Genomic DNA, 13,953 nt, shown 5'->3' on the forward strand with positions numbered 1-13,953 from the left:
GTCACCTGTATAACAAGAAGCATTTTATTTCAAAGCTGATATAATACTGAAGAAAAAAATAAGGGGAAATGTGTAAACCTGGAGATATCCCATTCTGAAAAGCATCTCCACCATTTGCCTCCCCTTGATTTCCACAGAGGCATGATGATATCCAATGCCTCTTAGTGCCAGTTTTTGCAGTACTTTGTGTTTTCTCAAGAATCTTGCTCGATCAAATATCTTCTCCAAGGCCTAAGGGGGGAAAAAGGCTTGCATAATACTGGCACATTAATTAACAGCAAATTGTTTTAACCAGTGCCAGAATAGATACTCCAGTTTCCAACTACCTTATATAACTCTTCTTGCCATTTTGGGAACATGTTCCCAAATGAAATCAGGACCTCCCAATCTCTGGCTGTTCTTAAGCGACTCTTGAAAACATACCTATTTTATCAGGCTTTTAGTTTATAATGTTTTAAAGCAGGGCTGCTCAACTTCGGCTCTCCTGCAGATGTTGGCCTACAACGCCCGTAATTCCTGGCTATTGGCCACTGTGGCTGGGGATTATGGAAGCCGTAGTTCAAAAACAGCTGGGGGGCCAAAGTTGAGCAGGCCTGTTTTAAACTTTAATTTGGCCACTGTGGCTGCACTGGGTGAAGCTCTAAATTGTTTACTTTCCCTTCTCCCCTTCTATGGGTATAAGAGAATACCTGGAGGTAGAGGCATGAGCCTCTTGGCACATGCCTAAGGGCTCTTGTCCTGCTCTCAGCCTGAGTGAACAACCTGGGGGCCTGCAAAGAATTATGGGGAGTGTTCAGACTTCAAATGGCTAGAAGCTTGCCGCTTCTAGCTTGCAGGTGTCTTCTCTTGATGGTCTTGGAACGAAAGAGATTTGTGTGGCCTGAGGAAGCTTTTTAAACTCTGCCCACCTGTAGGATCTGGTGCTTAACATGTGCCTGGGAGAGTGGGGGACTGGGGGGTAGTCTGGGGACAGCTATTTCTTGGGTGGTGGGAAGAGGGAGATATGACAGTGGGAGTTGGGTAGGCCATTACAGGGGGAAATGGTCTAGTCCAGGGACTGTCAACACTGGGGCACCAGATGTTATTGGACTTCAACTCCCATAATCCCCAGCCCCAGTGGCCTTTGGTTGGGGATTAAGGGAGGTGAAGTCCAAAAACATCTGAGGACCCAACGTTGAGGATCCCTGGTCTAGCCAACTGAGGCCTATTCCTTTTTCTGCCTTTCTCCCAATCCTGCAGCTCCAGGGAGTTCTGGGAACACTCCCTCAAAAATTAACTGCTGTTGAATACCAAGTCAGTAAATGCAAAAACATCTTTCACCCATTATTTAATTGTGGATGAGCATGCTGACCTAGTATGTGTGACTGAGAGCTGGTTGGGTGAGCTTGGTGGAGTGGGTCTCTCCCAACTCTGCCCCCTCCAGGTCTCATGATCCTACAGCAGCCTCACCTTGAGGGTTGGGGAGGAGGAGTTGCAGTCATCTATCATGAGTCCATTCCCCTATCCAGATGCCCAGTTAGGCAATATCAGAACTTCAAGTGTTTGTTTCTGAGGGTGGGCCTACGATCTGGGATAGGAATTCTGTTGGTGTACCAACCACCAAACTGCACCTCAATTTCTCTGCCTGAGCTGGCAAGGGTGGTGTTAAGGGGCACCTCAATCTCTCTCCCTGTCTGCAGAGAGATTGCACCTCAGTCTCTGTGCCTGCCTGGGGGCTCCCAAAAGCACCCCTATCTGTATTTTGGAACTACAGGCTTGTAGTTTCCATTTTGCACTCTGAACTCACAGGATCGTGAGCTCACCAAGGGTAAGTCACTTAGTAGGCTGAATGAAGGTAACCCCAGGTCAAGCCTAAAAGGGGAACTATCCCCCATGCTCTCCTCACTGTTTAAGACAGCGAGAAAACAGAGGCTAGCATCAGAGAGAGGTTTGATATGGGCTCCTTAGCTACAGTCTTCACCTTCCCGCATTATTCCAGCAGTGAAGGAAGAAGCAGTGCTGCACTGATGTTCTTCTTCACCAGTGTTGTGCAAAAGCAGGGTTTTTGTAGTTTATTTCATCAGTTTATTGCATTAAGCAATTTTGCAGCAATTTTGCTCTACATCAATGAAATTCAGATCTTTCAAATCAGCTTATCACTTCTGTCTTACACAAAAGTAAATAAATTTCAAACTGAACAGATTTATGAAAAGATTTGCATATGTAAGTTACATTTTCACTGCTAATAATAAATTTGAGAATGTCATATTCTAGACTATTCTTTTAACACACATACAATATACATTTCAAAGGGAGCCAATTTCAATAAAAGAGCTATTTGTCTATACTTGATTTTGAATGTTTGTGTGTATCCTTATGAGTTTCTCAGTGAAGATCAAAGTTGTTTGTTAAAGTCTTTTCTGATATTAGAAATTAAAGGATTTTCTGCTCACCTCCTTATCAACAGCATGTTCATTTGCATACGTACAATCAGAAGGGATTTCAGAAATCTTCTCAAGTCGGGATAGTATGCTTTCAAGCTCAGCCTGCATAACTAATCTTTTATCACCTTTATGAGTTTCCTTGATGTCACTGCATAGAAATATGCATAGAAATAATAGAACAGACTATCAAACAACTTTTCAACATTTGTCCTTTAAGTTTAATTTTAACATATTAGTCTTAGTGCCTTATTATTCATTTTGCACTAAAGTTGTCCCTAATAATATGCTAATATCAAGTTTTTATATCTATGCCAAACTGGCCATGAGAATTGCAACTAGTTTACATATATATCTATTCATAATCAGACTCAAGAGGCAAAGAATAAACACTGACCAAATAATCAGCACTGTACAGTCGTCCCCCTCCAACTGTGCGTTTCCCAATCGCGGGTTTGGGTATCCACGACTGGAAAATTGCCATTGGTCTCACCAACCGCAACCTGAGCATCCATGGTTTGGATTTTCTAAAAAAAAAAATCCTGGTTTGGGGGGGGTCATTTTTGGGGGTTGGGGCAATTCTTTCTGTTTTCTACCTTGTTTTTCAGCCCTTCTGCAACTGTGATTCCCCTACCCCCATTTCCAGTGCTTTCCTAATGCTTGCCAACCACTAGGGATGTGCAAACCAGTTCGATGGTCTGGGGTCGAACCGTACCACCCCTGTTCATTCCAATCCCGGACCAAACACCCCCCGACTGTTCAGGGGGTTCGCAAATATATATATATTAAAATTTTTAAAAGTTTTTTACTGTATCCCCTTCGGGGGAGTTCTTTGGGGTGATACGGCGGGGGGGTGGTATGAAGAGCCTCCCCCGACAGCCTCCATTATCACTGCCAGCGGCCTATTCGAGCGGCTTTTTGGCCCATTCGGGCTTTCAAACTTTGGCATGATGGCCATTTGGGATGCTGCCACACCTGTGCAATTGGCCTCCAAGAAAAAAAAATTGTGAACTCCCCCCCCCAGACCAAACCAAACTGGGGGGGTTAGAGGGGGTTCTGGACTGAACTGGCCTGGTCATGTTCGAGTCTGGTCCAGACTTGAACCGAACTGGGACAGCCGGTTCCGTACACATCCCTACCTACCACAAATCCGCCAACTGCCAGGTTTCCCAGGAACGGAACCCTCACGGTTGGTGAGGGATGACAGTACTGGAATATTTTGACACCATAGCTTGACTTTAGTCTAAGTACATTTACACAGAGAGAACATCTTTGCAGGTGTAAACTGCATTTGGGCCATGTTATCAAACATCATTGGTTTCTCAACATTTGGAGTAAAGCATTCTTAGGTGTGTGTGTATATATATATATATATATAGAGAGAGAGAGAGAGAGAGAGAGAGAGAGAGAGAGAGAGAGAGAGAGAGAGAGAGAGAGAGAGTTTACACACCATTAAAATGATCAGAAAACTTGAAAGATGTATAACCCAGTCAATGTATTCCTCAGTAAAAACCAATGCGTTCCAAAGTATATGAGAAGGAGGTCTTAAGTAGGCCTGTGCAAAATTCCAAATTTAGAACTGCATAGGATACAGCCTCACCCAAAAAGCACAGATGTCATTTCATGGTCTTTTGGACCTTTCAGAAGGTCAGGATCAGGGCTGTGATCGCCCCCACCCCATCCCACAAAAATCCCCATAGAAGTCTATGGGGAAAGGTCTTTTTGATAGCTGGAAAAAACTCACTAGAAATGGAGCTCTGGAAGTTTTCCCAACAGAAGGTAAGGATGGACAGACTCTGTAAATTTAATTAGAAGTGATCCAGCCACTCTTTGATTTTTAATTAATCTTTTTAACAGGGAATCATGGCAGAAAAGTGATGAAACATCTGAGAATCTCAGGGAAGTGGTGTAACAGAAAATAATCTCAGGGGAAACCCAGAAATTGATCCCTTTATTTTTTTAGATTGTAAGTTTAAAGGAGGGGGGGGGAGGGAGGGAGGGAGAGAGAGAAAGAGAAAGAGAAATTGATAGGCAGGCAGATAAAGGGCAGAAGATGGGTTCCCCCCACCAGTCACAATTGCAAAATAAAACGCAGGCTCTGGCCGCCATTATGGGGTTGGAGGAGTCCAAATCAAAATAGATTTCCCTACTATGGATTGGGAAGCCTTTACAGAGCATTTTTAAAATACATATTCCAAAACAAAAAATAACATAAGCTAAAATATTCTCAAGTTTAAAAAGATCTCCTTTATAATTTACAGCAACTTTTTCTAAAAGATTTCAAAAAATGCAATACAAATAGACTTAATTTTGATTAAGCATATCGAGAAGTAATTTTATTCTAGCATGGTTTTACTGAAAGTAATAGGGCCAGACCTCCACTGGCCTTTCCTTTCCAACAGGTTTTACCTGCAAGGGAATTAAATGAAATAAACCCCTGAAAATACAAATCTCTTCCTTCCCTCAACCAAGTTTCTTGAAAACAAATAATTATATTTATTTATTTGATTAATATGCCACCCTTCAAAAGATGGCTCAGGGCGATTTACTAAAATAAAAATATAATTAACAATTAAAATAAAAAACCAATTAAAAGCAGATTAAAATAACAATTAAAACTAAATAACATTAAAACCAAATATCATTAAAAGCCAGGCTTAAAAGAAGGATCTTTAAAGCTCTTCTAAAGGCCTCCAATGAAGACAATCCTCTTATATCCACAGGGAGCATGTTCCACAATCTAGGGACAACCATGGAGTAGGCCCTATTCCAGGTTGCCACCAGATGAACCGGTGGCACCCGAAACGGACCTCTCCTTATGATCTCAATGAGCAGTGGGGATCTTGTAGAGAAAGGCATTTCCGAAGGTAACCTGGACCTAAGTCATTTAGGGCTTTAAAGGTAATAACCGGTACTTTGTACTTTGCCCAGAAACATATCGGCAACCAGTGCAACTGTTTGAGAACAGGTATAATGTGGTCTTTCCAGGATACCCCAGAGACCAATCTGGCTGCTGCATTATGAACTAACTGAAGTTTCTGAACTACATACAAAGGCAGCCCTACATAGAGCATATTACAGTAGTCCAACCTGGATGTTACCAGCTGGTGCACCACTGTTTTCAGGTCATGCACCTCAAAAAATGGCCGGAGTTGTCAAATCAGTCGCAGCTGGTAAAAAGCACTCCTGGCCACAGCCTCAACCTGAAGCACCAAGAAGAGGCCTGGGCCCAAGAGTACTCCCAAGCTACGAACCTGTTTTTTTCCTGAGGGAGTGTAACCTCGTACAGAAGAGGAAATTCTATCCCATCTTGCAGATTGCAACGCCCAACAATGAGCAACTCCATTTTGCTTGGATTCAGCTTCAGTTTATTATCCCTTATCCAGCTCATTACTTCCTGTTGCAATATCAAAGGATATTAAAATCTGAGTCTAGTATTTTATTAGACCATCCTGCAAGATTCCATGACAAAATGGAATAAGAATCTCCAGAACTCAGGGGGAAAACTAGGGCTGATGCTGATACCCATTATAAAATGGGTTAAGCCTCTGTCTCTGTCCGCTTCCTCTACCCCATGATTGATCTCTATTTCTCTGAGGATTTCCTGCCTGTCCCTTACATTCTATTCATCTGAACTGACTGCAGATATATCTGATCTTTTACTAAGGAGGTATTATTATGGAGGTCTTCTCCCATGTCTGAAATCAGCATATTTCCTTCTTCCCTTAATTGAAATGTAGGCTATGTAACAAATGGGGAAAGATCTTCCCTCAATTTTCCTGATTTTCAGGAATTCTTCTTTATGATATGTATCTATTAATATACTTCTTTTGTCTGTTTACAAGATTTGAGTCTGTCAGAAGACAATTATAGGTTGAATTATATCTCTGGATATTCCAGGGATTTCCCCATTTAAAAGATATGCTTTTATCTTCAACCTGATGTAACAAACTCCAAAAGGCATGTCTGTGGTCTGTATTGGGGAAAAACAACTCTACAACACCCCTAACAGGAACATTTCAGGTCTCCTTTATCATCTCAAGTTTCCCTGACCTTGGCCAATATGCCTCTCAGGACTTCAGTTCCGGTTCTCTAAGAGCCATTTAGCCTTCTCAGTGGCCAATTAAATATCAAAATACAAAGGAGAGGCACCAATGGAGAATCAGTTTTCTCCAATGCAATTTCAGGCTCCCGATCTTCATAGCTTTGAGTTCACTCTACCTTAAAGGATTCCTCTTCTCCTTCCCCTACCAGTCCTATCATAAAGTCTATTTTATGATCATTCATCTATTATAATCAGGTCAGGGTCTGAAAATGTCAAATCTGCACTGTTTAAAGAATTCCTTGAAACTACATCCTTAGCTTAACTTGGCATATACTGTTCTCTATGCATCTCCCAGTCTGATATGATTTCATTTAATTGCCCCCTTGGTATCTGTAGATTAAGTGTTGGACTATTAACATTGAGTCCAGGATCCAAAGGGAGGTTATTTAAGTCATGATCAAAGATCTTAGTAGAGGGAGCAACTGTAAATATTCCTGCTTCAAGGTTGCCACATACCAGCAGAGTATGGTATGGGGTGCCACAAGGAGCCAGCAGAGTATGGTATGGGGGAGGTCCTGGGCAGTGTTCGCCACGAGGAGCCAATCGTCCAATTATAGAAATATTTTGATCCCCTGTTGTTGTAGACGAGGAGCCAATCGTCCAATTATAGAAATATTTTGATCCCCTGTTGTATCTTAATCTACAGATACCAACTATAGGAGCCATGCATTTTGTAAAGACTCTCGGAGCTAAGGCAAGGCTGAAAGGAAGAGCCTTGAACTGGTATTTGTTCCTGAGGACTATGAACCAGAGGTAACGTTGGTGTTGGGGCTGGATAGTCAGGTGGTCGTAGGCATCCTTTAGGTCTAAGGAGAAGAACCATGTCCCCTTGTGGAGGGTCAGGATGGTGATCATTCTGGATCGTTTGCAAGTAACGTGGTTGTTGAGTTCCCAAAGGTCCAGGATAGGTCAAAGGGTACAGTCTGGTTTCGGAATAGTGAAGTAAGTAGAATGGAAGCTCGGTCTAGAGAGATCAAGGACCAGTTCTATCGCATGCTTGTTGAGTAATGATTCAATTTCTGAGAGGAGGGCAGGTGTAGACATTGTGGTGACTGGAGAACTGACTGGGAGAGGGGATGAGAATTCTATTGCATATCCTATTCTTATGATAGTTAGGACCCATATATAGGAAATAATGTGTTCCCAAGCCGGGAGGTAAGAGGATTGATGGATCCCCCACCTGTGATGAGGCAAGGAATTATTGCCTCTTTGGGGAGGGCCGGTGCAGGTCTGGATCTGGGTGTGGGTTGGCATGGGGCGGGGGGAGGAAGTACGCTTCCTATATGGCTGGTATTGAGGCGTACAAAAGGAACGGTCACCCTGGTGGGTCTGAGTAGAAGGGTGCTGTGATTAGGGTTTATGCCATCTGGCCGGCCAGTGGGATTGAAAGGATGGAGACTGGAAGCTCATGGAATGTGCCGTATTGCGAAGATGCTAGACCTTTTGTAGAGTCTCATTCATCTTTTCCCCAAAGAGGGCCTCAACTTCAAAAGGTAGATCGTCTATGCATGTCCAGGCATCACGAGCAAAGCCAGAGGAGCACAACCAGGTGTTTCTGCGGATGGCTACTGAGGTGGCCATGGCCTTGGAGGCACACTCTGTGGAGTGTCTTACTTCATGGGGTTCCTGTTTTGCTAATTGAACCAGTTCTTTGAGGAATACTTTAGCCGGGTCCTTCTTGTCAGGAGGTAGGTGGTCAAAGAAGGGAGACAAGTATTCCCAGAAAAAGTGATTATAATGAGCATTATAGGCCTGGTAATTAGCTATTCTAAGGTGTAGGGTTGAGATGGAGTAAAGACGTCTGCCAAAGGTGTCAAGCTTTCCCCCATCTCTGGCAGTGGGTTTAGAGGTGGGGCGGCCCCTATTCTTGGAGAAGGAAGGAAGATTCAACCATTACTGAGTTAAGAATAGGATGTTGGAGGAGGAATTTTCCTGTTTGTTCCTCTGGGGTGTGGACTCTGTAGAAGTTTTCAAGTTTCTTAGAAGGGTGTGGCAGGGAGGATGGTTTTTGCCAACATGATCCAGTGATATCCATGAGAGTTGAATTCATAGGAAGAGACACTGGGGCATGTGTATCTGCCTCAATTAGGCTGAAGAGAGGATCAGGGTCAGGCTTAGTCTGTTGTGATAGTTGTACGCTTAAAGAAGTAGCCATATGGGAAATGTAGTCAGCATAAAGTTGATAGTCCTCCGAGGGGGAGCCTGGCTTTTGGTCGGATAGTAGATCTTGTGGAGAAGATAGAAGAGAGGTCAAGTCAGAGTGGGAGGAATTGGCTACTGGGTCCTCATAAATTGATCCCTGGTCAGAGTCGTCGTCCTCCTTCTTGGGGACTGGGTGGTCCAAGTCCTCTGTAACATCAGTTACCTCTTGATTAGTAAGATTAGATTGTGTGGATGGTGGAGCCTGAGTAGGGTGGTTCCTCAGCAAAACGTTGGGTGGCAAGAGCAAGGTTGATCGTGGTGGAGGAGATTGTACCTTCTGTGGGTTGGTTAATTGTAGGTGGTAGGTAGGCTTAGGGACCTTAGGAGGTACATCCCTGGTTGGCTGGCAGGGTCTGGTGGTGGCACGTAATGGGAACAGGGAACGGTCTCTGGGAACCCGTCTACAATCCAACTAGTCCAGCTGGGATAAGTGAGGGTGGAAGGCTGGTCCCTAGGTTAGGGACACCAGGTGGTGCCATATGGGTCCCATTGTTTGGGACAATAAGATGGTGTGGTCGAGTGAAAGGAGTGGTAGCGGTGCTGTCTGTTGGAGGTGTCATAATATCGCTCTGAGTGATACGACACACACGTCTGGCTATAGTTCCCATTGGGGTGGTAAGGGTATAGTATTTCTAATTCGGACTCAAAGTCATATTCCATTGGTCCGTAGGTCCTCATACTCAGGGTCTGGATCTGGCGTGGTATTCGGGCTCGGATTCAGCGGGGAGTGGGTCCTCAATTTCAAGACACTCCTCGGGATCTAGAGCGACTGAGTCATCGTCCGGTACGGGTTTGAGAATTTGTTCCTTGAGTTCTACAGTTCTTGAGCTGAGGTTTGATTGGATGAAGGAGTCAACTCGCATTTCTTTTTCTTTACAGAAGGGTCAGGTGGTGGGAGAAGTTGACATTTTGAGGGTAGTGCAGCATCTAAAGCCTGCTGTGGCTTTTTCTTTTTCTTTTTCAGAGTTAATGATGTCATCGACTCCGAAGACTGTGTCGAGGCCAGGATTGAGGTTGGTATGGTGGGAGCAGACGGTCCCAAAGAGGAGGTAGGAGCTGTAGGCTCTGAAAGCAGCTTGGATCCAGTCGCCGAAGCATCAGACAGCAAATTGGTGGATGTGGAGGGCTGCAAGCCCAAGCCTGGTGGAGAAGAGCTGGCCACCGCCTGCATAGTAGAAGGGAGAGATGCTGCCTTAGAGGATTTTAACACCTGTTCCTAGAGCCAAGATGTTAGACGAGAGGCTCTGTTCTTTTTAGCCTGTTTGGTAAACTTAGCAGTGTGTGCAGGCATCCACTTTGTGAGTCTCGCTGAGGCAAAAAAGGCAGTGTTTCTGTCTGTCAGTGGAGCGAATTTTAGCCCGGCACCAAACACACCACTTAAAAAGTAACCTTGCTGGCCATAAGAGGCAGGAAGGGAAGAAAACGCTGAGCTCCATAGGAGCAGAAGGGGGGGGGGGGAAACGCAATGAGAAATAAAAACGCTACTAACAGTAGGATATAACACAACTAAAGTAGAAAGAGGGAGAAAACAAGGAGATATTAGGTATATTCACAGTTAGAGCTAAATTTAGCTCGGAGCCATTCAGAGAAGTCAATCTGTCCGTGGATGAAGAAAGGCTGAAGAGGGAATCACGTGCAGCCGCATATCACCAGAGGGAGCAGGGCTACCGCCCAAATACTGGAGAGAAAGTTTAGCTTGGAAAAACTCCAGTGAGGTCTCTGTGCAGGCGCAAAGCCTATTCGTGTAGAGCACATAGACCACGTCAAAGAATATGTGCACAGCAAATGTGAAATGTTTAGAACACTTAGCTGATCTGGGTTTTTTTCATCGTTCTTTCCATCTTTAAAAAAAAATTAAGTTATTTTTTGCTGGGGCCTGGGATGTCCTTATTTATACTTGGTTATGTTCTGAGGGACTGCATGCTCTTCCAGTACAGGTGACCTCTGTTATCCATGGTTCTATTACCTGCAATATCATGTATCCACGATCAGAAAATACATACCCGACCTTGTTATCCATAGTAAAGTGTCTCGTGAATCCACAGTTTTTGGTGTGTGGCTCGAACCTTATATGGCTGTGCTCTTCCTGCACGTGCTCATGGGTAGTGAGGAGAGTTTTGAGGAGGACAGAGGAGTACTTTGGTCTGTGAGCTTTGTGCTTTTTCTGCCCCCAAAAGACATTTTGAAGAACAGCTGGCAGTTTGGGTAGCCTTTGGTGTCCTTAAGGAACCATTGAGAGCTATTATTATTATTATTATTATTATTATTATTACTACTACTACTACTACTACTACTACTACTACTATCACATTTACATCCCGCTCTTCCTCCAAGGAGCCCAGAGCGGTGTAGTACATACTTGCGTTTTCTCCTCACAACAACCCTATGAAGTAGGTTAGGCTGAGAGAGGCATGACTGGCCCAGAGTCACCCAGCAAGTCTCATGGCTGAATGGGGATTTGAACTCGGGTCTCCCCAGTCCTAGTCCAGCACTCTGACCACTACACCACGCTGGCTCTTTTAGGAGCTATTGCTCTAGAATCTTTGGACATATTTCTGTGGAGCTTTTGCGAGCCTGTGGGAGCCTTTCTTCAGCCATTCCTGTGCAGCTTTTTGGAGGATCTTCTTTCAGCATTGTATAGCCCTGGTAAGATGCTTATTATCACTTTAATAAATTAAACTTTAATTTTGATGAAAATATATATTTTAATTAAAATATTCAAAGGACAAATTTAATTTGCATCTTGATAATTATAGTACTGTCCTGTGCTATATAACTGTAGTTAATGTAAATTGCAAATTATCCATTGAAATGTAGAGTACCCATTAAACATTGATTTTGTATCAAATGAAAATTTATTTTAAATAATGTATCCATTAAAACTGATCTCAAGTACTGTACTGTATCCATCAAAATTGATTTTTAAGTATGAATCCATTGAAAATTGATTTTATTTATCAGTTATTCCTCTGCCCTGCCCTGTTCCTTATCAAAAAATTTCTTGCACAATTACTGTACTGCAGTGTACCATATAACACTGTACTTTTTTTTCCTTCCTCCAGAATGAAAATGAGCAAGCGCACAGTGCTCTGCTGTGCAAATGCTCTCTGTGAGGCGATGGCCTCGCAGAGGGCATTTGCGCATGCGCGGTGGCCACCAAAGTGGCGGCCGCTCGCTCTTACGGAGGCCCGAATGGGCCGAAAAGGCATTAATTACCTGGCCGCGACGGTGATGAAGAACGCCGGCGGGGGGAGAGGGAACCCACATGGACACACATACACCCCGCGGCTTCAGCAAGCCCCCCAAAGGGGCTCCAGGTACTTCATTGACTTAAAAAAAAATTTAAGTTCGCAGACCTGCCAGACCGGACCCGGCGGTCCAGTTCTGGTCTGGCGGAACCAGTGGGGGGGATTTGGTTCGACCACGAACCCCTGGACTAGACCACCCTACCCCACGATACTCACATGGAACAGATGGGAAAGGACCTCAGTTTGTGGATAGAGGACCAAACCCAGAGGAACGTGCCACTGAGTGGACAAGTCATTTGAGAGAAAGTGCTGTGGCTACAGGCAGTTTACAGTGGATGGTGGTCAAGCAGTGGGAACATCAGAAGGTGCTGAGTGTGGCTTCCAGACAAACAAGGGCTGGTTTGAAAGATTCAAGCACAGCTACTGCCTCTGCAATGTCAAACTGGCAGGGGAAGCAGCATCGGCAGACCAGAAAGCAGCACAAAGATTTCCATCGGAGTTCCAGTGGCTGATTAAGTCCAGAGGTCTGAGCAGGTCTTCAATGTTGATGAGACAGGCCTGTTCTGAAAGCAGGTGCAATCCCACCTCATCAGCAAAGAAGAACTGCTCCAGATTTCAAGGCAGCCAGGGACCTCCTCATTCTGCTGGCATGTGGCAATGCTGCAGAGGACTGCGTGGTCAAATCCATGCTCCTGTACCAAGCACAGAGCCCTCATGCCCTGAAAGGAAAGAATAAACACCAGCTTCCCATCTTCTGGAGAGCCAACAGGAGAGCATGGGTGACTGTAGTGGTTTTTTCTGACCAGGTCCACAACTGCTTTCTACATGAGGTGCATAGATATCTAGCCTCCAGAGTTTTCATTCAAGGTGCATAGATATCTAGGCCTTCAGAGTTTTCCTGGTCGAACGACAATGCCCCTGGCCATCCAGAGACCCTGCAATTCGCACACCCAAACCTGAAGACAGCCTTCTTGCTTTCCAACACCACCTCCTTGATCCAACTGATGGACCAAGGTCTGATCACAACTTTCAAGTCCTACTACACTCACAGCACCTTCAGGAGGCTGCTGGATATCATGGAAGCTGATCCTTCTCTGTCAGTCAGAGATTGCTAGAGAAACTACAGCATCGTGGACTGCACTGAGAACATCATGGCATCCCTTGCTGAGATCAAATTCCAGACAGGTATTCACCTTGAAGGTTTCTTCTTGCTGGTGTAATGGAGTCCCCCATTGCGGGTTATTCCCACCCACATGCTACAGAAGGCAGGACTGTGTAAATGAAAAAAACCTCAAATGGGGTCCATGTGGGTAGTTCCTTCTAGTTCCATTGAAAAGCTTGAGCCCAGAACAAAGAACAGCCCAAATAATGGCATATACTGTACCCAGGAAAGAATGGTACTATAGCCCATAGAGGCAGTAGAAACAACAAACATAGAGTAGGGAAACAGCAGGCTACAAGAATGCAGCTTATGGAATACCTCTGGCAGTAGAACCAGGCAGCACAAATTCCAGGTGGGCATGCATGACCACCATTACACCAGCAAGATGAAACCTTCACGGTGAGTACCAATGTTCCTTTCTCTGCTGGTGTAGGAGGTCACCCACTGTGGTAATACCACAGCACACAACCATGGGTGGAAACAACCCCATTGCCAGATCTGCTGCCTGGGGAGGATGTGTTTCAGAACCCTTCATCCCTAACGCCGCACTAGCAGAGGAGTGCACATCCAATTTATAATGTATTGAGAACATAGAGGGTGACTTCCTTGTAGCAGCTCTACAAATCTCTTCTAGAGAGGCATTGGTGGAGAAAGTCGCCGAAGCAGCCACTGACCTCGTGGAATGCTGTAATCAGCTTTGGCTGAGGTAAATGTTGCAGCTCATATGTCAAAGCAATACATGCCTTGACCCAATGACCAATAGTGGCAGCCAAAATGTTCTGGCCTATGGAAGTCAATTGAAAAGACACAAAGAGA

General features: G+C 44.6%; 1 protein-coding gene across 6 annotated transcripts in view; it reads right to left on the reverse strand.

The window, feature by feature from the left end:
- The window catches only part of DDX60 (DExD/H-box helicase 60), a 147,706-nt gene that overhangs the window by 26,415 nt on the left and 107,338 nt on the right, over window positions 1–13,953 (reverse strand). For all 6 annotated transcript variants that reach the window (XM_053253119.1, XM_053253118.1, XM_053253121.1 and 3 more), the window contains 2 exons: window positions 2,433–2,571; window positions 79–231 (listed from right to left, as the gene is read on the reverse strand). In XM_053253119.1, the coding sequence (XP_053109094.1) occupies window positions 79–231; window positions 2,433–2,571 (292 nt within the window). The remainder of the gene's footprint in view (window positions 1–78; window positions 232–2,432; window positions 2,572–13,953) is intronic.

Source organism: Hemicordylus capensis, chromosome 5, assembly GCF_027244095.1.
Source record: "Hemicordylus capensis ecotype Gifberg chromosome 5, rHemCap1.1.pri, whole genome shotgun sequence".
Taxonomy (NCBI): Eukaryota; Metazoa; Chordata; class Lepidosauria; order Squamata; family Cordylidae; genus Hemicordylus; species Hemicordylus capensis.